The 23,804-nt window shown below is 31.5% G+C and overlaps 1 protein-coding gene across 3 annotated transcripts in view; it reads left to right on the forward strand.

Annotated features, from left to right (window-relative positions):
* The first annotated feature begins 388 nt into the window (after positions 1 to 388).
* The window catches only part of LOC130891204 (nephrin-like), a 732,788-nt gene continuing 709,372 nt past the window's right edge, over positions 389 to 23,804 (forward strand). For 2 of the 3 annotated variants that reach the window (XM_057795809.1, XM_057795811.1), the window contains exon 1: positions 393 to 745. In XM_057795809.1, coding sequence (XP_057651792.1) covers positions 661 to 745 — 85 coding nt within the window. In that variant the 5' untranslated portion in view covers positions 393 to 660. Of the gene's footprint in view, positions 746 to 23,804 lie in introns of all 3 variants that reach the window. The other variant, XM_057795810.1, reaches the window with a different exon arrangement.

Genomic DNA, 23,804 nt, shown 5'->3' on the forward strand with positions numbered 1-23,804 from the left:
GTGACAATTGCTACCTTCCGAGGTGTAAGAACTATAACTAGGATAGAACACCATAGATATGTGACTCTTCCAGTTTCTACATAATTTTTGATTGCATATTCTCTGTGATAAACATTCTTGATTCAATAATTTAACTTTGTAAACAAGTAGACTCATTCCAGTATTTCTGAAAATGTTAACGTAGGAGCTCTTAAGGAAACATCCCTTTCCTCATTCAATTACGAGAAGACATCCTTACCACGGACTAAAAAAATAATTACTATCTGAAATTATCCTAGTTTCGAAGGATTCAGGATTGATAGGACCATTCAAGCCAGGATAGGGTGTTACGAGGTAGGTAGTGGGGTCCTTTCGCGCGCAAGCTTTCAGCATTTTGAACCGTTTTACCGTTCAGTATCACGCGGGACTCGCATCTTACTGCTGGTAGATCGTGACATTATTTAACTTATTACGTGTGTACTTTTCTCGGTGCCCGCCCACCAAAGATGCACTGCTTTCAATAATGCAAGTGTCAAATTATTTGAATTGAACGATTTTGTTTGCGCTTGAGAGCAAGCGCATTGGGTGAACTTTTTGAAAATTTATCTGACAGCGCGAATTGTGTACTGTGCTATTTTTTGTGATTGTTTATTTTTTTGAGTGATGTGTGACTAAATTTTAATGGATATGGAAGTGTTCACATTTAAACTTTGTGGTTATTTGATATTATTTGGAGGAGTTTTTGGATCTTATTTACATTCACAAGGTATTTTATAAAATAAATCTAATTCATTTATTTGGTAATAATATGATTTGTTTAACAAAACTGTACATATTAAAACTTATCTTGATATTTCTATGATTAAATCAGAAGCAGGTAATTATTAAGAAGAATGGTTTTGGTGTAATTTCAATTATGTAGTTTATTCCTTCACCGATTAGATATTCTACTTGATATATTTTTTAAAACATTAGTTTTTCTTTTTATTTCCATGTAAGCGCTTTATCTCGTATCAATATTGTTATTTATTCCTTTATATATGTGGGACAAGTTGAGGTTGAAATTTCGTTTTGCTGGAATCATCTATATATAAAATATCGGTATAAGATAGCCGTATCAAAAATTTATATAGAAGAAATCCGCGGATATGTATAATTTTGATTCTCTCAATTTCATGATAACTAAAATCATTTACCTAAAAAAATATTTCTATTGAATATTTTAGATACATTTCCAAACATACAGATAGCTCTTGGCTGAACTTTGGAATATCGAGTTTTCAATATATTTTTATAAACATTAAATTTACTGTTACGTTCATCTGTTATGTTTGAGATATTTTTCTCAACATAAACGCACAAACATTATGTCGCGTAAAACAATAAGCCTTTTTTATCAATTTTCTAAATAATATGAAAACGTAACAATGCTTGGGTAAATATTGAATATCTAATTGAAAAAAATACAATACCTATTTTGCATTCGAAGAAATGTTATAAAATCCAATCCATCTTTAAAATAATTATTCTCCTAAACTATCTTGATGATACAATAACGCTTCTAAAGATATTCACGAAATTCAACAGCAGATTCATCTCCAGGAACATGATGTCCTTTAAAATATATTCATCACTGCATTCCATTGCGATATCATCCTCCTAGTATGCATCCCATCACCTACCACAAATACCACATTATATTTATCTGTATGATGAAAACAACCATAATTGGAAACTTCATTATGAGATATACATTCATATTTATGAATAAAAATTGCAAATTCCACATAATAATTTCTACTATGGTATAAGCAACTATTTTATTTTACAAACAACTTGTCTTAAATCATCTGAGTTTCAAGCAACACTCCATAAAACTGAATGCCTTGATACAATGCGTCAAAGATAATATTTTGTTCTACTCAATGTGAAAATAAAAATTGTTATTAACTGGTAATGTTTTTTTATCATCTAAACTTAATAGTGGAATACAGTTTTGGATTCGATGGAGACCTGATGTATAATTCACATTTTTATCAGCACAATCCGTTCGAGCTTAGAATTAGTGAAAAACCAAATTAGAAAGTGTGGCCTTCCAGTTTTTCGCAAATCCATCAACATCGAAATAAAAGCATTACTACATTCAAGAAGCTATTATTGTTCGTCCTAAAATTTCAACACCAATACAAATTCGTTCATGTGTTTCTCTGTGAGTAAATTTAGTATTTTGGTAAATAAGTTCGGAAAATCTAAATCTTTATCTGATAAAAGACCTTTCAACTCAGGCTTCTTTTACAAAAAAAACATTTATCGGATCTGTTATTTTCTACACCACCTAGATATGCACAAATCTGGAAAATATTATATTGGAATTATATCCGTATCATTCGAATGGCTGTTACTAAGTTAAGCTGAGCTCCATCTCTACTTTTAGGTAGTTAGCTCATTGATTTGATACTTTTGATTCATTGACTCATTTATGTACAAAAAAAGAACGTACGTACAGTAGAAACCCAGATTTAATATAATTATCAAAATGAAGCATATGAATCAACGTGTAGTGATTTAATATTTGCGTTTAAAGAGTTCGCCCCACAGAAAACTACCGAAAATTTGGTGAATACATCAAAATAATCAGCAGTATCATATGAAATAGTGAGAAGGTGAGTCGAAATGTAATTTTTAGTCCATTATGAAAATAGAGCACCCACAATGGCTACCAAATACAAAAATATTGAATTAAGTTGATGGTATTGTGCTGCAGATCCACGAGATTCTATTGAATGGATAGATAAATGAGGAATGTGTTGTCTCATAACAAATGGTAAATAAGACTAACTGAAAAATAAACATGAAAAAACTGTAATCGTAATTCAATTAAATCATGTAGATACCAAATTTTTGAGTGAAAAGATCGAAATTCAGAGCCTCTGTAGAAATTCATGACGCAGCCTTCGGAGGTGAAGGTCATACTGAGCGGTTCCGATGGTTAAGACGTAATTTACAGGTGTTTACAGAGTAGTTGAGTAGGCACAGGTCCATATTGGAGCAAACCAGTGGCTCTGACACACTTCGATACGATTACCTAAACTTACTCAAAGAACGTGGTGTTCTTTGTGTGTGTCATATGAGAGGTATATCAGTGGTTTGCAGATGTTGAATAATTCTCCTTTCAGTGCTTATGAGGAATGATGAGAAAAATCTTTTTAGAGAATATATTGAAAAATAAAAATTGAAACTTCGCAATTTTTTTGTAATTGCAAATAGATCATTACAGTGATGTATGAAATAAGACATACCTGCACCTACTCTATTCTACTCAACTACGTTTGTTTCCAGAGAACTACATATCTATGAGGTGTGTCCATTAAGTAACGCGACTAGCGCTGCTGTAGAAAAAGTATGCATACGCCAAAGGTTAGCTGTTAAGCTTGTAGCCTAATCTTTCGAAAGCGATGTCTATCGTGTCTGTAGACAAACCAGTGTAGCAGTATATTTCGTTTGTATAAAGGCTGTTCCTTGTTTGAATTAAGTGTATGGTAATGAAAGTTTGTCGCTTTCACATATTTTTGAATGGTTTGAGCGTTCTTAAGATAGCCGAGAGAATATTGAAGATGATACACGTTCAGGTCGCCTTTCCACATCAGAAACGGATAAAATTATTGAAAAAGCTTCACATTTTAAAAACAATAAAGCTAGCAAAAATATGTTGGTACTTTGAAGGCGATGGGAAATGACTCAAACTTATTCGAAAAGGTGCTAATGTGTGATAAATTGGAAAGAACAAGTCTTCTGAAGCTGTGAAAGAAACAGCGGTGTACGTCATGATGGAACAGACTTCCTGGACTGTTTTGAATTATGGAAGATTGGCAAGGAGCGATGTTGGGGTAGAGAAGGAGTATATATTGAAGGTGATCAATTATTTATAATCGCGATCGAGATTTGAGAGAAATACATATATAATTTAACAACATTTTATCAATAAATGAATATAGGAAGCTTTTGCAAGAAGTCTTTGTTTGGTAGACATTGAACAAAATCAGAAAGATTTCTTCACTATCCAGTTGTTTGAAGTCTAAAAGTCTAAAATCAACCCCAACAAATGAAAATTACATTCTCTTGACAAAGCAACTTAGTTTGAAATAAATAGAAAATGGAATTCCATGCTTTTGATGACAATTTGTGAGTTGATACGTTTAAAAAATATGAAAAATACGAACGGAAATTTTTTTGTATAAGTGATCTTAGTTATTGTGATTGACGTACTTCTGGTATGAAGAAGTCTTCCTTAAAGCTAGTTCAACGATATTAATATAGCATATTTCAGTTGAATGAAAGCTATTCTGCAGTAAATACTTTCTCAGGGCTAAACCTTTATCAATTCAGCTCTAGTTTTCATATCAAACATTTCGTGTCTTTACGAATTGCATGATAGTCTTAATAATTTCATTATATTGTTCCAACATAAATGTTAGTCTTCACGGTCTATTAGTACATGCTTAACAATTGATGTCAAACATCACAGAGCTGTTTGCGTTCGACACCGTAAACCTAATCATGGGGCAATCCCGTGTATGGGAAGCGATGGAGTGACATGATTACTTATGAGACAGTTAGCTGGCAAACGTAAATTTCACTTCTTTGGAGAAAAGAATTTAATATTAGACGACGGAGAAATTCTGGATGTTATTTCAGCAATCTCTGAACTCTATATAGATGGATAGAATTTTCTTCGCTTGAATTAATAAAAATATAATAGTGTACGAAAATCTAAGAGGTCAATAAAATCTACTTTCAGATTATATTTTTAGATGTAAAATGTATACTTGTGTGGTTTACGGAGTTGTTTTCGAATAATGATTCTTCTAAAACAATTATAATCTTTTTCATTTATTGTAAAATGATGGAAAACCATTTTAAAGCATGAATATTTTGGGAACAATTTTCGATTCTTTTGAAGGGCAAGATCGTTTTGATGTTAGATCTTCTAGATATTTTTCCACTTTCTTTGCTAAGGTATCAATCCATGAACTATATGTATAGATTACTACTACTATAAACACGTGTTGTTTTGATATAACAGCTCAACAGTTTTCTTAAGAATCTCTCAATAGACAAATCCAATAAGACCGAAACACAAAAAACCAAACAAATGTGATTTAGAACATATCTTTGTAACTATAACTGAGGACAAAATAGATGAAAATGAAATAATAGATGAATAATAAGAATAGGATGAATTATGGGAAAACTACGGAAATAACTATTTGACATAAGATTTTCATCGTTAAACGCCAATATTTTGGCGACAGTTTTGCAATAATGAAAATAAGTCAGGTAATACGAGGTGGCAAGATGATAAATATACATTCTTCAAAGAAATATTAAATATGGAATCCAATATCAAGAACAATAATAGAAGTTCTGTTCTACCTTGTAAATCGATGACTTTATTAGAGAAAAACAAGTATTGTGCTGAAGAAGAGAAATAGATGATTAGGTATTCATCATTCTGATAGCTTCTAGCAATAATTTCTTATAGCAGAGTTTGTGTTATGGAAAGTACTCTTTCACTGTTGCAAGCATTAGAATTAATTAAATTGTACAATAGTGTGGGAATTAATAAAAAATAATAATAATTTATGGAAAAATAAATATGGGAATATTCCTAGATAGATAGTAGAATTAAAGTAGCAATTTACAAAGTATACTTTGGAACGACCAATTATATAAGATATTAATACAATGAAAATCGTGGAACTTCAAGTGGAAGAGAAGAAAATCGGAATTACGTTGGCTGGACGATTTGGAAAAGTTCACAAAAGCAAAATATACGTAACTTTCCCAAGACATAGAAGTTGCAAAGTGAAAGAGAAGGCTACAAGGGTTGATTAGATAGACGGATAAAAATTGGTCAAGTATTTCATAATAGTTATATGGACTTTACGAATATCTAAATCAAGTGAATGTCATATACTAATTTTCATTATTTATCTCTAAATTTTAGCAATTTTTTTGTATTTACACAGTTTTGCAATGTACCTCAATCTAGAAGTTTAACCATGTTTTCCATTCCATATGTATGCATATATTCGAAACAAAAATCGAGACAATGGTCATCCGCTCTCAAGAAATAAAAATCTCAATTCCAAGAGTTGAAAAAATGCAATACTGAATTAAGTATTAATTGTAAGGGGTGTCTTCAAACTTCACTCATTTGATATCCGTTCATTGAAAGCTGGATATGTTATTTCGAAATATATCTAAGTTGAAACCATTAGTAGGTATCCAATTAGCCCCAAAAGACACGCCTATGTCTCACCCTTTGAATGTTCCATGGAAAGTTACCGACAATAACGTGATCAAAAAAGTAACACGCGAACTTAGAACATGTATGTATATGATAAATTCCAAGTTGTACATAATACAAAATGACACAAGGGATGAGATAGCATCCGGAGGGTTATGCAGGTTATGTAGTTAGTGAGTCATGAAAAAGGTTTTTAATTACACACGTAAATATTTGATAATAATTAGATCTAGCCATTTTTATAATTTTACGTGGTGCTGGTAATACCTAATAAGTATTACTACAGTTTTAATTTCCTTTCCTTTCTTGTCTGCACCTTGAATTTGTCCTTTGCACATAGTTAATAATAATAAAAAAGTACCACTGAAATATGAATCAAAAGCTGTGATACACTCGCAATTAATCACGCTGCATCTGTTCCAACTATGTACCATAAGTGAAGCCACTTTTCTGGCATTATATTTGCATTGTCTTCGATGGAAAATGTACTCATAGTGCCGAAGTATCTTACGAAATAAACCAATCGTATGAGTTCAGTAAACTATTTAGAAATAGTAAGAGTGATTCAAAAGTGGAAATTGGAGAGGAGCGAATAAGAGGTCTATCGATGCAAATATACAGAAATTAGGTACACTTTCATTGAAATACGTTATTGAAATATTGAAACGATTGAGAAAGGGTTTGCTTAAAAATGGACCAAAAACACTGGTTTTAAACTTATCAACGCACAATATAGAGTCGCTGAGACACATCCGGTTATTTACAAAATACATATATGGGAAAAAAGAAACGTTCTAACACTATTTCTGACACTGAAAGCCCATAACACAACAGGTGAAAGACAATTTCAATAATGCTTCCGGTAATGTCAAATAGATTAAGTTAAATTATATTTCAACATCTTTATTTGTTCTGTTAATATCATATTCACAGTATTTTTTCATCACATCTGGTAACATAAGCTTAGATATATTGTTATCTTCTTCTTCTTCCTGCTGTGTATAGGCATCATTGCCTGTTTTTCTTCACATCATTGCCTCTGCTCAGTCACCTGGGAAGTTGTCACTCCATCTTTTCCTAGGTCTTCCAAGGCTTCTTTGTCCTGCTGGTGATTTGTCCCTTGTTATTTTCACAATTCGTGCTTCCGTCATGCGGTCAATGTGCTCATTCCATTTTATCTATCCAGTACCCAGTCATTGATGTTATCTATCCCGCATATTCGTCTTAAGTTTTCACTTCTTTCTCTATCTATTAGTGTTCTTCCCGCTATTCTTCGAACTATTTTCATTTCTGTAGTCTCCAATATCCGTTTCGTTTTAGAGGTCTCAGGTCGGGTCTCTGTTGCATAGGATAATGTAGGTCTGATTGCGGTCTTGTATATGCGGGCTTTTGCTTCAGTTCGAATGTATTTATTACGCCAAATTGTGTCATTTAGGTATGCCGCTGCTCTTGAGGCTCTTGTAGCTTAGTTTCTTACTTCCGTCTCCACGTCCTCGTGTCCAGATATTTCGATTCCCAAATATTTAAATTTCATTTCCTGGTGTATTATTTTGTTATCCACCACAAGCTTACATCTGATCGGTGTCTTGGAAGTAACCATTGATTTTGTCTTTGCCGCTAATATTATCATATTGAACTTTTTTACTGTTTTGTTAAATTGGTACAGTAGCCTTTGCAGATCGTCCTCGTTCTCCGCCAACATTACCGCATCGTCTGCATAGCACAGGATTTTGACCTCTTTATTTCCCATTTTGTATCCTCTTAGTTTGCGTACTTGTTTTATAATTTCATCCATCACTATGTTAAATAGGAGCGGTCTGAAAGAGTCCCCTTGACTAATGCCCCTATCTGTTCAGTTAGGTCATCATTTATTTTTGCTTGGATCGTATTTTTTGAGTATATATAGTTATAATAATATGAATTAAATTGGCGAAAACCGTCAAAATTTTCATGAATTCGGTTTCGTCACACTTTTTTAATAGGCATATATATAGTTTGTTTGAATGTCTGTCGTTTGTACTAAGAGCAAGTTGCTTATTTCATAAAAATTTCGTTCGACAGAGAACCGAACCTCCTTGTTGGAAATTAAGCACTTCGACAACCTCACAAACTACACTGTTAAAGCTCGATACAAATTCCGAGGTGATGTAGGTATATAAGCATCGAAGCTATTATACGAGGGTGGTATCAATTAGAAGACTAAAAAGTGCAAAATAGATAAAGTTCAAAAAAAAACTGAAAAACACGCTTTTGTAGCATAAACTAAAAAGTTTGAAACAATTTGTAAAATAAGCTTAAAACATTAATGAATGAAAAATAGTAGTATTATTGTGAAAAAATCGTCGGGTGCTCGAATGGAACAATGCGCCCCACGCCAATCGAAATTTTCACTACCTAATATCGGCCAAGGTACATAAAATATTATTTGGTATCTACATAGAAGACAAAAAAACAATGACATAGTAAAAAGTCATTCACCAATTGTCAGATGTCATAGTTACCTTTCTAATGATACGTCAAACGTCATTTGCAACGAATGTTTTCGTCGACATCTGATGACTAATGACTGTTTGTTATCGTTTGGCAATCCACTTTATTTCGATGTCACTGATCGGTTCGCGTTTGGTTATATAATTTTATGAACACTCTGAGCAAGATTTTTTTTGCTCCGAATCTTGAGAATTCGTAGATTTTTTTTGAATTGACTTAAGTGAATAAAGTGAAAAATGCTATACAGTTCAGACTCCTTGTATACATACTTCGTGGTATTTACGATAAAATTTTATCACATAAAAATGAATGAACTCGAATCCAAAATGAAGATTAATCCAAATTTCTTTCGACACGCTTTTATAGTTACAACTTTATGTTAGCAAAACTGAAATATATGGTTTAAAAAAGCTTAAAAACGCACTTTTGAAGCACATCTAACTGAAAAAGTTGAAAATATTGTTTTAAATAAGCTTAAAACAATAATGAATGAAAAATACTAGTAAGAAACGTGGAGCAGTCGTTGTACGAGAATTATGGAACAAAGAGCCCAACGCTTTTCTAACAATGATACTAATATTTTTCATTCATTGTTGTTTTATGTGTGTTAGTTATTTTAAAAGCTCGTTTTACAGTTTTATTAAACTATATTTTCTATAACTATTTTGTTTTTCTGTGTGCAGAGAAATTAGTCACAAAATGTTGGAACAATCTCCAAGAAATCAATACAATATTATGGTTGTTTCTTATAATTATTCCACTATTTATCAAATCCGATCTAATTTCTTTAACTAACAGCCTTGACATATAAACTAATCATTGCTTAACATCATAATCAATATTGGAGTTAAATTTTTTTTTGAATAATTAATTACCAGCTAAATATTCATAAACAGGATTGTTGATATTTCCTGATGCGGTTTTAGTTTATCAAAACTAAAACAGTTTATGTTTCCATTCAGCATTGATAATTTGTTTATGGAGAATATACTACAAGGTGAATTTATTATTTATAGTACAATTGTCATTTGTGGTCTACTTTGTATCGGTCATGATAATTCATGTTTATTGAAGAACTGCGTATATATTAAATATATCAATGTTCAATTATATCAATTGAGTACGCATGAAATCACTGGACATCGTGATGTCAATTTGAAGAAGTTTATGAAGGAAAAATATTTTCATGTTATGAATCATTAAATATCCGTAGAAATTTCATCTCAACCATATATTTTTCTTCTTCTTTTCTTCTTCTTCTTCTTATTTTAAGACTATGTCTTGTGTTTTCAAAGAGGCAGCCTAAGTTGTGACTCCGAGGACCAGCTCTCATACCAGCGCTTTGGTGGTCTTCCAGGCGGTCTACTTGTATTGGGTCTCTCTTCCTTTGCGATTTTCGCCAGTCGATCGTCGTCCATTCTATTGACATGATCTCTCCATGCTCTTCTTCTAGTTCTGGCCCATCTCACTTTATCCGGAACGTCACACATTCTTCTAATTTCATTGCTCCTTATTCTATCTCTTAGTGTTTTCCCTGTGATTGAGCGTAATGTCTTCATCTCGGTCGTTCTAAGAATCCGCTTAGTAGTTGCAGTCTCCGCCCTCGTTTCTATGGCGTATGTCATTACTGGTCTGACACAAGTTTTATATATCCGTGTTTTGCTTAAAAATTTATTCCTCCATATCATGGTTCGAAGGAATCCTGATATCCTTGAAGCTGCTGTTGTTTGCGTTTTGACTTCTTGTTTCAAGTTCCTATTGCTCGTGATGTTAACCCCTAAATATTTGAAAGACATAACCTGCTCTACACTTTTATTATAAATTGCCAGTTTGCATCTTCTTGGTTCTCTCGCTATTGTCAAGGATTGTGTCTTTTGTGTCGATATGATCATATTGAATTTTCCTGCAACTGTTTCAAATTTGTGTAGCAGTTTTTGCAGATTATCCTCATCTTCGGATATCACAACCGCGTCATCAGCGTAGCAAACTAAACTTAAACTCATGTTTTCCCATTCTGTATCCTCTGCCTGCCGTTTTGACTTCTTTTATGATTTCGTCCATTATAATGTTGAAGAGTATTGGGCTGAGACTATCTCCTTGTCTGATCCCTGTTGATACTGGCATTTTACTGGAGAGTGCTATGTGCTATTTCCGTTGTTCATGTCCCGAATGATGTCTATTGTCCTTTGGTTTACGTCTCGTTCTTTTAGTAGCTCAATGACGTCATGTAATCTCACTCTGTCAAATGCTTTTGTTAAGTCTATGAACCACATAAACGCGATTTTATTGTACTCTATGGCCTTTTCGGCATATATTTTTCCCTGAATTGAACCTATTGATTTGGAAGAATCATCGTTATATATTGAAGATAATATTCATCTAGTTGTTTTATATTTATTGTCATTCTAATGATACTATTTTATCTAGTAGCTTTTTACGTCGGCTGTACTGCTAGGAAATATGTACAAAAATAAATAAACAAGCCCAAATTTACTAATTATACATTTTGTATTTGAAAAATAATAATCCCAAAAGAGAATATATCATTATTTCATGAAACAAACTCTGTATAAACAAACTGTTTTACGAATATATTTTTGATTTTGTAGAGTGAGTTTTATTTATGGAACGCCTCAATTATTTCAGAAACGGCTTGTACGATTTTTATACCTTTTTGTGTACAATAATGAACTTTGTTATCTCAAATAGATCACCCTGAATATTATTCACTTTTCGACATCCTTATTATTTTTCATGTAATGTTCCCTATACCTAAATTGTCCTTTTGATATCTACATTTGCATTATCTTCGCCGAAGTTAAAATAATATATTAGTTCAACGAAACTGGTTCAGTGAAAGATTTATCCAAATCAGGGTGCAGGAAACCTGCATCAACTAAATACAAGTCTTTAGATGTTTCTGTCCTGTTAGACACTTGAGTAGTAAACAGGGTTCTTGATATTTCGCAATCATCCGTAATGAGAATTTTACGTGAAAATGAATTCCATCCATACAAAGTAATGTGGGTTCAAAAGTTGTCAGATAACTATTTTGATAGACCTGAAGAGTGTCCATACCGATTGTTGGAAAAATGTTACAATCAAAACTATCCAAATTTTTTAAGTAATGCTATGTTCAGCGATGAGGCGACTTTTTTATTAATGGAAACGTAAATTGGCATAATTGTAGATACTGGTCACGTAACAATCCTCGTTGGGTGCGTTAATGCCACATCCAATATCCCGAATATATGGGTTGGAATAATAGGCGACAAAATAATTGGTCCCTTTTTCATTGAGGGTAATTTAAATGGTCCGGCGTATTTTGATTTATTGAAAAATAGTATTATACTTGAGTGTGCTCAGATATTTCCAAATCCAAATGTCCCCCTTTCTTTGAACGAATATTTTCAGTTTATCAAGAGTGATTATATCGCAATAAAACTGTTCCTTCATTTGTCAAAAGATGGTTCTCAAACAAACGTAATTAGCATTAATTTTTCATATATTACTACAGAATAATCTGAATATATCTTTTCATAAATGTACTTGAGTTAATACAGGTTTTGTGGTTTTTATTCGTTTGCTACAACTATAAGCTTCACAGAACAATAGAACAAGGTTTGGATTGGCCAAAAGCCTTGTATGTTCAATATTACATAGCCGTACCATAAGATCTATAAGTACCTATTTACCATAAAAGTTGAAAATTTAGTTTCATTTTAATTCGAAGAATCTGTATCCGATAAATTTCACTGAAAGTACGATTTAAGGTTTTTCCAAATAGTGAGGAGTTCTAAATAATGTACTATCAATTATAGTTTTGCTGCAATATGCAGGTGTAGTGTGCAATTTAATGTGAAATCTTGTGAGATTGGAAAACAATTAATAATTATTTGTTTCAAATCATTTATATAAAAACATTTATGTAAAATTGTTGATGACAAAGTGAAATTAGATAGTATGACGCCTTATGGCGAGTTTCAAATACAATATGAAGCGCCAAGAAAATCAAAATTTTGCATAAGAAATCATTTGATAGGAAGACTTCGAAAGAAACTAGGTGCGTTCTTCTTTAGAGAAGAATTTCCGTAGTACACTTGTACTTGTCACGGTTCGAGATTCCCGGATTACCCTGTACTGAGTCGAAGTACACTATGGAAACTTTTAAAAGAAATAGGTTTTCATTGGAAAATTCTACGGACTAATAGAAAAAAACGATATTGTAAAATGGAGAATAAATTACCTCAGGACTATAAAAAGAATAATAAAGATAATAGTACACAGTTCCGGTTACAACGTTGGAGAAATGAAAGCTGATGTTTTTGAAGTAACGTTCTAAAAAATCGTCTTCCTTAGGACTGTACAATAGATATGGATAATGCAATTAATCACCCAAGACTTTTGGAAAATTTGCCCATGACCGAGTTGTTGAAACAAAATATGAAGAAGACCTAACTCGATTGAACTGGTATGGGCACAGGTAAATAAGAAGATAATATAAAGTCGGGAAAAGACATTATATCAAAGAAGATAAGAGAAAAAGAAAAAATGTGGGAGCTGGAAAATATTACAGATGAAATGTGAATATTAGTCGCAATAATTCATGTTGTGATTCCGATTCTTATTTGAATTTGTAAGAAGTTTCTCTACTCTTACTGGTGGTGTTTTATATTAAAATATTTCTTTATAACCGTAGAGTTATTTGAAAATCAAAGTTTAAACTCTTATTGCTATATATCCAGTATGACAGAATTCATACCTTGTGAAAAACGAAACATTTCAGAAAAACTTTCACTTTTTCGACGCCTCCTGGTTGAAAATTGTACGCAGGTTAATTAAGTGAAAATATAAGTGTACACCGGGCATATTTTATAAATTTGAACAGAAGTTTTTCATACTAAAATCTTCGAGGTATAACTTTCTATAGAAGGAAGTGATACGCTTCTAAACGAATGCTTCATTATTTTATTACTCTCTCATTTATAAAAATATTATTTTCCAATGTTCTAAATGATATTTTGGATCAAAAGTATCTGTTTTATCCAATCTACGAGTATTACAAGTATTCTCTAATATCAGTAGAAAATTACAAAGTTGATATAGATTTTCTAAATTTTCCACATACAGCTTTCAAGTGTAATGGAATGCTACAATAGTACTAGTTTTTTCGTCATATTCAACGGTTTATCAAGGTGGATTTTTAATATCGATAAATATGAAATAGAAGGAAAATATACACAATAAAAAATAGATTACAGAAAACCGTGTCGAGAAGATTTAAATATTTGACTTGACATGCGAAAAAGAAACTCACAAAAACCGATTCTTCTATATATATATATATATATATATATATATATATATATATATATATATATATATATATATATATATATATATATATACATATATATATATATATATGGATTTTTATGTCGAAGCACAATATATCGTGTGAAGAATACATTCACTTAAGTTCATAGGTTGAATTACCCTCAAACCGACCTAATGTAATGTTCCTCCATAATTCACAGAGGATAATGGCGACATTCAGATCAATAGGATGACATGTGATTATATAGTACCGCATCGTATATTGATTCTCAACTTTTGTTTGGGATATTTGATCATTGTTTTCACAACGGTTGAAATATTGAGATTCTTTGACAAATGTTCAAAATATCAATTTTATAAGATTTCTTTGGAGATAATTGGAAGTCGTATTTAGACAATAACAAGAAAATACAATCACTGGTATATCTCGGATTATATCAAATTGTTATATCAAATGACAATTTCATCATCCCTCAGTGAAATTTAACTGTTTTCCTAAGATGAATTGTCGCTTATGTTCCATTAATTATCGTTATTTGTAGCGACATATTTCCAGAAAGCCACAAACGGGAGAATCTCCTTATTTAGAGTATCTGTAACATTTCTGTATTATAATGTTTCAATGCGAGCTCACTCTGTTATAAATATTTAGAAAACCGTATTAAAATAAGATATGTTTTTTTATCTCCTAGTTTTCTGGTTGTTTACCTGATGTAGGATTTTTTCTGAGTATTCATGAAGTGTCATGAATTTTAAGCAACTAAATGAGGATGAATTCAGATTATCTCGCATTTTATTGTCGGCTGTTGAGCTTGAGAACTTGAAGTTAAAATAAAATCGCACAAAAATCTGCGATAATTATATGAATAGAGATTGTGGTTCTGTTTGAGAGACGTTAAATAACTTCTTAGTTCAAACTCTTCATTTCGATGAATATGAATTCATTCTCAAATATTTTTGAACGGATTTCCAAGAAGGAGTATCGTATATCAATTATTTGACGCAACAACTCGATTTTTTCAAGTTTCTATGGAGAATCTTTTCATATTTCTAGAATAGCGTCACAGTATAATCGCTCAAAATACTACAAATTTGTCACTTGCCTCAATTTATATAAAGGTAACATTAATGGCCATCCTAAGTAAAGTTAATTTGGGCACCCATAGTGCAATTAATACTGTTACGCGCATTTATTTGATTCAACATTTACACTTATTTTCAATACAAGTAATATATACGGGTGATTCCGTTCTAACTGTGATTTTTTGTATTCAAAATTTCAAGATTTTAAAATTTAACTTTTCTAACTTTTTTATGCATATTATTCATCTATTTTACTGTAAAAATAAAACTCTAAGAGGAATTTACTACAACTTCAAAGTATCACGAGCAAGACACAAATGTCGGATTTTGAGTTCCACGGTACTGACTCATTTATCCACGGTACTGACATGGTAACTTAAGATATTAAACAACAAGTGCATCAATTTTCCTCAGTTTGATCATAAACATTAGAATTTATAAGGTAATTAGTTTAAATCATTTGTTACGACAAAAAAAATTAATAATTTATCGGTAAATTCTAGGAATGGACATGACACGGTACTGACATTCAAGTGATGTAGTATAAGTTTTCTTTAAGTGGCAAGTTATATTGTATAAAAATAATGTTTAAATATCTTAAGAATTATTCAATTAACACAAAATTTTTATTAATTGATTATTAATTAATGACTAGTTAAAAAAAACAATACAGGACATTGAATATCACAGTTATAATGGAATCACCCATACATTCTTTTTCTACTACCGTGAAGTACGAACTATAGACACATTTTCGATAGCGTAAAACTTTATTACAAAAAATGTGAAATGTAAAAATTATAATAAAAGTTGTACGTAAAATTTACGAAACTAACTTTTTCTGAAATCTTGCAAGTACCTCATTGTGTATATCTTGTTGGTTTGTTGAAGCAATATTAGGGTTGAAAGTTCTTCAATCCTTCTTTCAACTTAATTTTTGTTGATTTATACATTCTTCCACAGTTATTTTGATATTTATTGGTAATCCCTTTCTTTGACTGAGTCCGATATTTGCTTTTATCCACAAAAATTTTATTTCATATTATTTCATTGGCTTCCAGTTTAATTTTTTGAATACTTTACTTTTTAAAAGTGTCATTTATGTCAAAAGGTTGACTAACGCTTGTGAGAACTGGAGTTCGATGGATTATGATGGATTTTTTATAACCATTTCGTTCAATGAATTCAAGAGCTTTGACGATCCGATCGGTTCATGCGGAGACAATAGAAGTCAGATAATCAAGTTTTAATCGCATTTGAAACTTGGTGGTGTATATATTGAGCTACCAACACAACTTGATTGCTTAAAGGCATCTGTATATACGTCAATATAATTATCGAATTTGCCAGTACATCTCTACTGTTAATTATATTTTGTGGTATTTAGTGCTATGAAAAATTCGCAAACTTCATAATATGTCTTTGTGATATCTGAATTCTTCCATGCATTGTAATTTTCCCTGAATGAGAAGCATGTAATGGGCGAAAATTTTTTGAACTATTATTTATTTGTGAGGTCATATGTATTCAATTACGAGATGTTTTTAATTATTGTTGATTGTCCTCAGTAGTATTTGATCAATTTTTCTGTTAGTAAATTCCTATGCAGTTCTAATTACGGTTCTAATGCTTCATTTCGAAATGATTCTACTGGTTTAGATTTCATTGCCATAGAGCGTACATCCATAATTTATAATTGATCTTATATATATTTTGTGTAATCAATGAGAAAAAATTAAATAACGGAGCTAAGTGGAGAATATAATGTAATAATACAGTAACGCCACTGTTTACTTTCGAAATGGTCGTAAGAATCTATTCTCTCAAAAGTGTTTTTAATCGATTGTTAGAAAACTCGATGTTTTTATTACCGTGGATACTTTGTTGAAACATATTTTCAATAAAAACCAGTCTTTATGCCATAGTCCGAATATCTTTATCGGTCATTTGAGTCACTTTATATTTTGAACATCACGATAAAGAATATGAAATGAAAAAATTTGAAGTATATTGTTGAATTTGTGTCGAGAAGAAGCGTTCATATGGAAATTTTTATGAATAGAAGATAACATAAAAAAGGCGGTAGAAATAAGAGGTAAATTATGAAATTTTGTAGACTTCGTTGGAGGCTCACTGGTCAAAATGATTATAATTATTACTAAATATAAGCAAATCGAATAATATCAATCAATTCAAATGACATGTTACGGAATTAACCGAATTTAAATTGTAAATTGGATTTATTTTCGGAAATTAGAAAATTTATCACCTCTGACATCTGTTAGAGTTTATACGGAGTGTTAACGTTAAAGTCATTTCGATTGGGTACAATATACGTAATTTCAGAAATTCACAATAATATTTAATGTAAGATAGATTGCAAAATTAGCAGCGGCCCAGCAATTATGCGGAGGGAGTTATTGAAATTTCAAAATTGTCCTTATCTAAAACTCGTTTTGGTGGCATGAGTTCGTGTATGGGAATATGTATACAGTAAGTGATTTGGAACAAAGTATTCGCTAGCTAGATTATGAGCGTTTTATATTGCCCGATCCCACTACGAAAACACTTACTTATGTACATTAATATACTAGCTAAATAGATTCGAAAAGTTCAGGCAATTTAATCAATTCCAACATCGTTCAAAGTCATCACTATTATTATAAAAGCTACCATATTTTTCCTATTTCAGATAATATTCAACAATATTATTTCTCAGCTTACTAATGTGAATAATTGTTTGATTGTTCGTATGGTATAGTATATTATAATGTTTCTACTAGAAGGTGAAGGAATAAGACTATAGAAAGGTATTCTGGTCTAAACTGAATTGTATGGATCTGAGAGATATAGGGGTCATGCTACCACACATATGGCGCCCTAAACAATCGATTTATCAGGGGAACGATTTTTACATCGAATCATCTCTTGGAATTCGATGTCAAGTAACCGTCAAGATTGTACGACTTCTCTTTCCGGTTTTTTTTAGGAATGGTGAGATCTACTTAAGTGAACGACAGACGAATTTCGAGAACAATCGTCCGGCATTTCATTGTCAACTGTGCGACTACTCTAGTCAGATTATTATTTGATATTCGTGATTGAAGTACCTACGAACATATATCGAGCTCTAGATAAGGATCCAATCCGTCATCGGTCGAAAAGACTAATTGTTACAAAGTCATCTTTATGCGTCAAGTATTTTGAAAAGTTAGGGAAATCAAGGACCATATGCTCATTTTTTTACATACGTATAAGGAAAATGTCGACATCAAAATCTACAAGGAATTGGATCTGGTTAGGAATTTACTTTTTCCATTTCCAACTGAGAAAAACTGCTCCTTTCAACAAGCATGTATGGTTTCGACTCTGTCTTAATTTTTACACTAAGTATCACTAATTTTTTTGACAGTCATTGATAACAAAACAGATTGGGCTTCTGTCAACAGGCATGTATGGTTTTACTCTGCTCAAAATTTAAACAATCAGCATTATTTCACTTCTTTTTTGACAGAACACCTAGTGATTTGAAGAAAATGAAGAAAGTCACTGTTTGAGACTGCCTACATTATTTAAAAAAACATTCTTTTATATGAGAACCATGTACACTTATGTTCATTGAAATAGCATACAAGATTTTTGCTTAACATTTGTTGCCATCTTCACTAATACCAAATTATCAGGTAAGTATTCACAAAAAAATTTTAATTCATTCACACGTGTAACACAAATCCATTAATTGGGCTGTGAATCGAATTCTCAGCTTCTGTGTTTTCATGATTTAGTCTCGTGTGATTATTTCTTAGCTCCAGGCTTGAAGAAATAGTACGGCGGAATGAGATTTGACAACACAAAGAAACCTTTCCACCATCAATCCAAAACCAGTTTGAAAATTGCACAAATCTAATTTTTTTAAATATAATGAAAGGTTTGTACGAAATTTGTAGAACTCAAAGAAGACTATTCAGTCAGATAGAATAATTTTCTTATTAATCAATCTAAGTACTTCCCAAAAATGTTCCATCGTCACAAGATACCTCACTAAATAATGGCGTTAAATTCTATTTTAGACCAACTAGCATTAATTTTGCAATTACAATTTTCAATAGGCCATAAACTATTGATGAACTTTTTCCATGTCCTAATTAATTAATATGTACATAAGGAGAGTCGCAAATTTTTTTAATAACAATAACGACAAGTGACGAATTTACAAATCATACGCTCATAAATATTCATAGATTCTTATCATATCTTCTAACTCTTGAAATTATTTATTGTTATGAGTATTTCTACAACAACCCTTTTTGGTGTCAAAAAAATGACCGCTATAGAATCCGAGATCCTACTCGCGTTCATTAAAAAAACCTGGCTTTGCCATAAGCTCATAAGAATTAAATTGTTTTATATAACGATTTCAATTCTACAAAATCCCAATAAAGTTTCCCAGGCAATTAAATTCACTGTATGTCTGGAATCTCGTTTTTTTGCAGGTAACAGGTAAAAATGCAATAAAGGTTAATAATTGTAAAGAAAAAAAAAAAGGACTAAATATAGTATATAAGGGATATAGATGAAAATGGTACGATAAAAAATACTTATCCATGGAAGAACTCCGTATTGCAGACAAAATAAACGATGTTTGATCGTAACTAACAGGTCTGTGCAAAAATAATAAGCAAACTTTGATTATTAAAATCTTTCGCTTCGTTGGAGGGTAGAAATAGAGTATTTCAACTAATAAAATAACGATCTCAACAACTTATTGTTTTTCTACTAAATGTTTTATGTCGCTAACGAATAGATATATTTTTTTTATTTTACGTGCTACATAGGAAAAGTTTTATACTTCATCCATAGAAAATATTAGGTAATAGTTAGCCAGTAAGAATAATGGGAATGTTCTGTCAATTTTTGTTTTAAAACACTTTTTGGAATGTTTTTTGTGTGGGTATATAAACACAGATGATACTTAACACTAGCAACAGTAATTTACTGTAACTGAGTAATGTGAGTACTTAATGCTGATCAAGAGCTCGCTTACATTGAAAATCCTAACTATTCTATGGATAAAATATGGATAGACGATTATAGCACAATCGAAACAATAGATTTTCTTCGAGAAACGTTTTCATAAGAAAGAAATAATCATTTGTTCACGCAATAAAGTCATGACCAGAGTTTAGGGCAACTGCGTAGGAAGTATATGAATAGCCAAGTTATCTGCAAACTCTTATACCATACTTGTAGAGATGATATTTCTTCTCTATTTGGTTCTATCATCTTCTGCTTCCTGTTCAGCCTATTTCCGCATTCCTCATCATTCTATATGTGCCACTTCTATTCTAATTATTCATTTGGTTTCCTCATATCACTCATTCCACATGTTGTTATCGCTTGCTTCAATACATTACGTAGCAACCAGGATTCGCAAGCATATACCAGCATTGATACTGGTATATTGGTATTTTGACGCATAATAATTTGTTTTTTCACGTTTTATATCTCTTTTTTGCTGGAAAATACTGAGTATGGTACTACATATGTGTATTTATTCAGTTGATTATCTCTTAGTCAATCATTCTGTCTGGTCTTACAAGTATCCGTACATCTCAAAGGTTGTTAACGCTTTTCTTTTTCTGTTTTTGAATTGAATTGTTGAGTTACTTCTTCTGATATGTTGAATATTTTCATCATTACTATCTTTGGTATATTGATGTGCTGTTAGCAGTTGGCAAGTCAGTATTCGAAAAAAACCAACGGCTTGCTTTGGATACTGAACGAGTCAATTATCAGCTTTTCGTTTTATAGAAAATATAAGCGCCTGGGCTTCCTAGTAATAAAGGACGGGATGGGACGTGGTGTTCTGTTTATACTTAAGACATAAATTCCTCTAGATTAGTAAATATTTATAGTTTTTCTTTGAAATTAATCACACAAGAGTTCACAAAACATGGCTTGGATAGAGAAAACAGCTCTATGCAAGATTTCGAGAGGTATATGAAGAAGTCACGCCTAAAAATAGAGAAAAAATATTCAGAAATCACGCGAAAAACATATCGAAATAGAGGATGAATTTATATAGCGAACTTGAATCCAAAATAAAGTGTAATATTTCGATATTTCTGCTTATTGTTTTCTCTTCCGTTCTTCTAATTCTACTGTAATTTTTTTATGGAGTGATTATGTTAATTCAAATACTCCACTCTTCACAGACAATTCCAATTATTAACTTTAAACTAACTTTTTATGGCTTGTTGGCGAGATAATTTGTCAATAATATCAATTTCTCGGATGCCTATTAAATAGAAATGATGGCAAATAAATTGAATAAATATAATTAATAGGATTATTATGTATTTGAAAACTAATGAACGCAATTCATTTCTATTCATAATATGGACAAAATTTTCAGGAAAAGATTTTTTGTAGAGACATACAACAGAAATGAAAATTAATGTAGTTAACTTGGTAGTGAAATATTCTGGTACATTGAGGAACTTATAATTTATAATACTATGTTATGCTTGTTGAGATTTTGATTTGTTGAATCCTAGGCAGACCTTAGGGTGTCGACCGCTCGCGTGCAAAGACCTAATGTGCCTCCCTGTTGAGAATGTTCTATATTTTAACTACTATGCATTATGACATAAACTCATCTGGGAACAAAAAATAAAACGTTTATGAAAATGCAAAAAATTGAGAACTAGAAGTTTCCGTCACTCAAGTTAAAACATTGAAAACATACTAAAATATTCACAGGATTCACTCAGAAAATACAGTCCAATGAGAACTTGGAAATAAATCTCGTGAAACGAGAAGTATCTAACTCATTCTTTCTGAAAATCCAATTATTAACTTTAAATTAACTTTTTATGGCTTGTTGGAAAGATAATTTGTCAATGATAATTTGTCAATGATAATTTGTCAATCATAATTTGTCTATAATAATTTGTCAATAATATAAATTTTTCGGATGCGTATTAGATAGAAATGATGACCAAATCTGTGAGTCTTTTATTGTATTATTATTTATTGATTCGCACAAATCCATAGATAGAATTAGGCTTAACAAATTCTCAATGTCTCAATGTATTAAGTATATGAAATAGATATTTGGGCGTTAAGATACTTCGAAAAAAAGAAAAATCCCAGAATAGATTTTATTTCTTCGAACTCGAACAGCAGTTTATGTCATAAAAGCGAAGTCGGTCTCTGTAGAATGAGCTTCTTCGAAAGAAACCAGGTGTTAGAGCTCCATTCTAATGATAAATGATCAAAACCCTAGAAGATACACTCATAGAGCATTTCTTCGTCTCATCCAGTCGAAGGACCCTTCTAACAACTTTAGTTAAAAATATAACTAGATCTAAATGTAATTAATTTTAACAAAAGCGAAAAATACTTCCAATCAGACACCACGCATCCTATAAACACATTTTGCAGGATCAAAATGAAACTACCAATTCCTTCCAGCAGATTTGAACTGCAGGAAGGAATTTGAAACTGGTCTATCACTGCGCCTGTATCAGTTAGATCTCCAAATATTTCTCAAGATTATCTTAGCCTTCAATGCATGCACCAATAGCATATTAAGGATTCTTAAGCATTTTATTCAAGACATTAATTATTGACAATGTAATACCAAATTCAAAATGAACACAAAAATACCAATGTTTCTAGAGTTTCCATTACTTATTTAGTAGCCATAATGCTCCAGGACTAATATCAAGACTCCGTTTCTGAACACTTATATTTTCTCATTCATACATTTGGTTTGTCTAATAAAATCAGATACGGCCAGCGGTTGTCCTTTGTTTTGGCCACGCTCGTGCGGTGCACTCGCTGTACATATGCTAAAATTGGCCTTAGATGATTCATTCAATTGTAATTGATGATGTCCATCAATAACTCACATAATTTTCAATTAGCAATAAATTTAAAAACCTTTCTACCAACGCTTACCAAGTCTTTTAGTCACAGCCATACAATGAAATATGTTTTGAAAGCAATATGTCACATACAATCGGAAATCGATTGGTATTATAAACGGAAGAATTACCAATCACTTATTTGCATTCAAATACATAATCAAATGCTAATTTGATCACATTCTCAAATCGATGATATGTCATCTTGTAATCGAGCTGTACACGTCCACGTTCACATCTAGTGACTTGATGTTTTGAAAGAGACCGTTTCGCCCAGTTTCTAAATATCTACTACGTGTTTTTTATCTACAATTAATCAAAGTATAATTAATCATTCGTTGACATTTTGTGCTGGAGATTTCGAACAATGACAAGATTAATTATGACTGTGAGGTTTTTTGTATATGAGAGAAGTTTGACTTCACAGGATTTTAACATTGCAGTAGTTGAATGTTAATTATCACCTACGTCTCATGCAAAATATGTTTTGTTGCAATGACATCGTCGCTTCGATACTGTTGTATTGAAATTTTTCGTTAGAAAAATAAGAATTGATAATTTTTAACTGGAAATCTCTCGATTTTTTCTTGAAATATATTTGACATTAAACATCTTTTTGCGACACTATTCAACTCACTTTGCTAGTTTTTTTGTCAAGATAGATTTTCTAATCT

The sequence above is a fragment of the Diorhabda carinulata genome, chromosome 3 (assembly GCF_026250575.1).
Source record: "Diorhabda carinulata isolate Delta chromosome 3, icDioCari1.1, whole genome shotgun sequence".
In the NCBI taxonomy this organism is placed as follows: Eukaryota; Metazoa; Arthropoda; class Insecta; order Coleoptera; family Chrysomelidae; genus Diorhabda; species Diorhabda carinulata.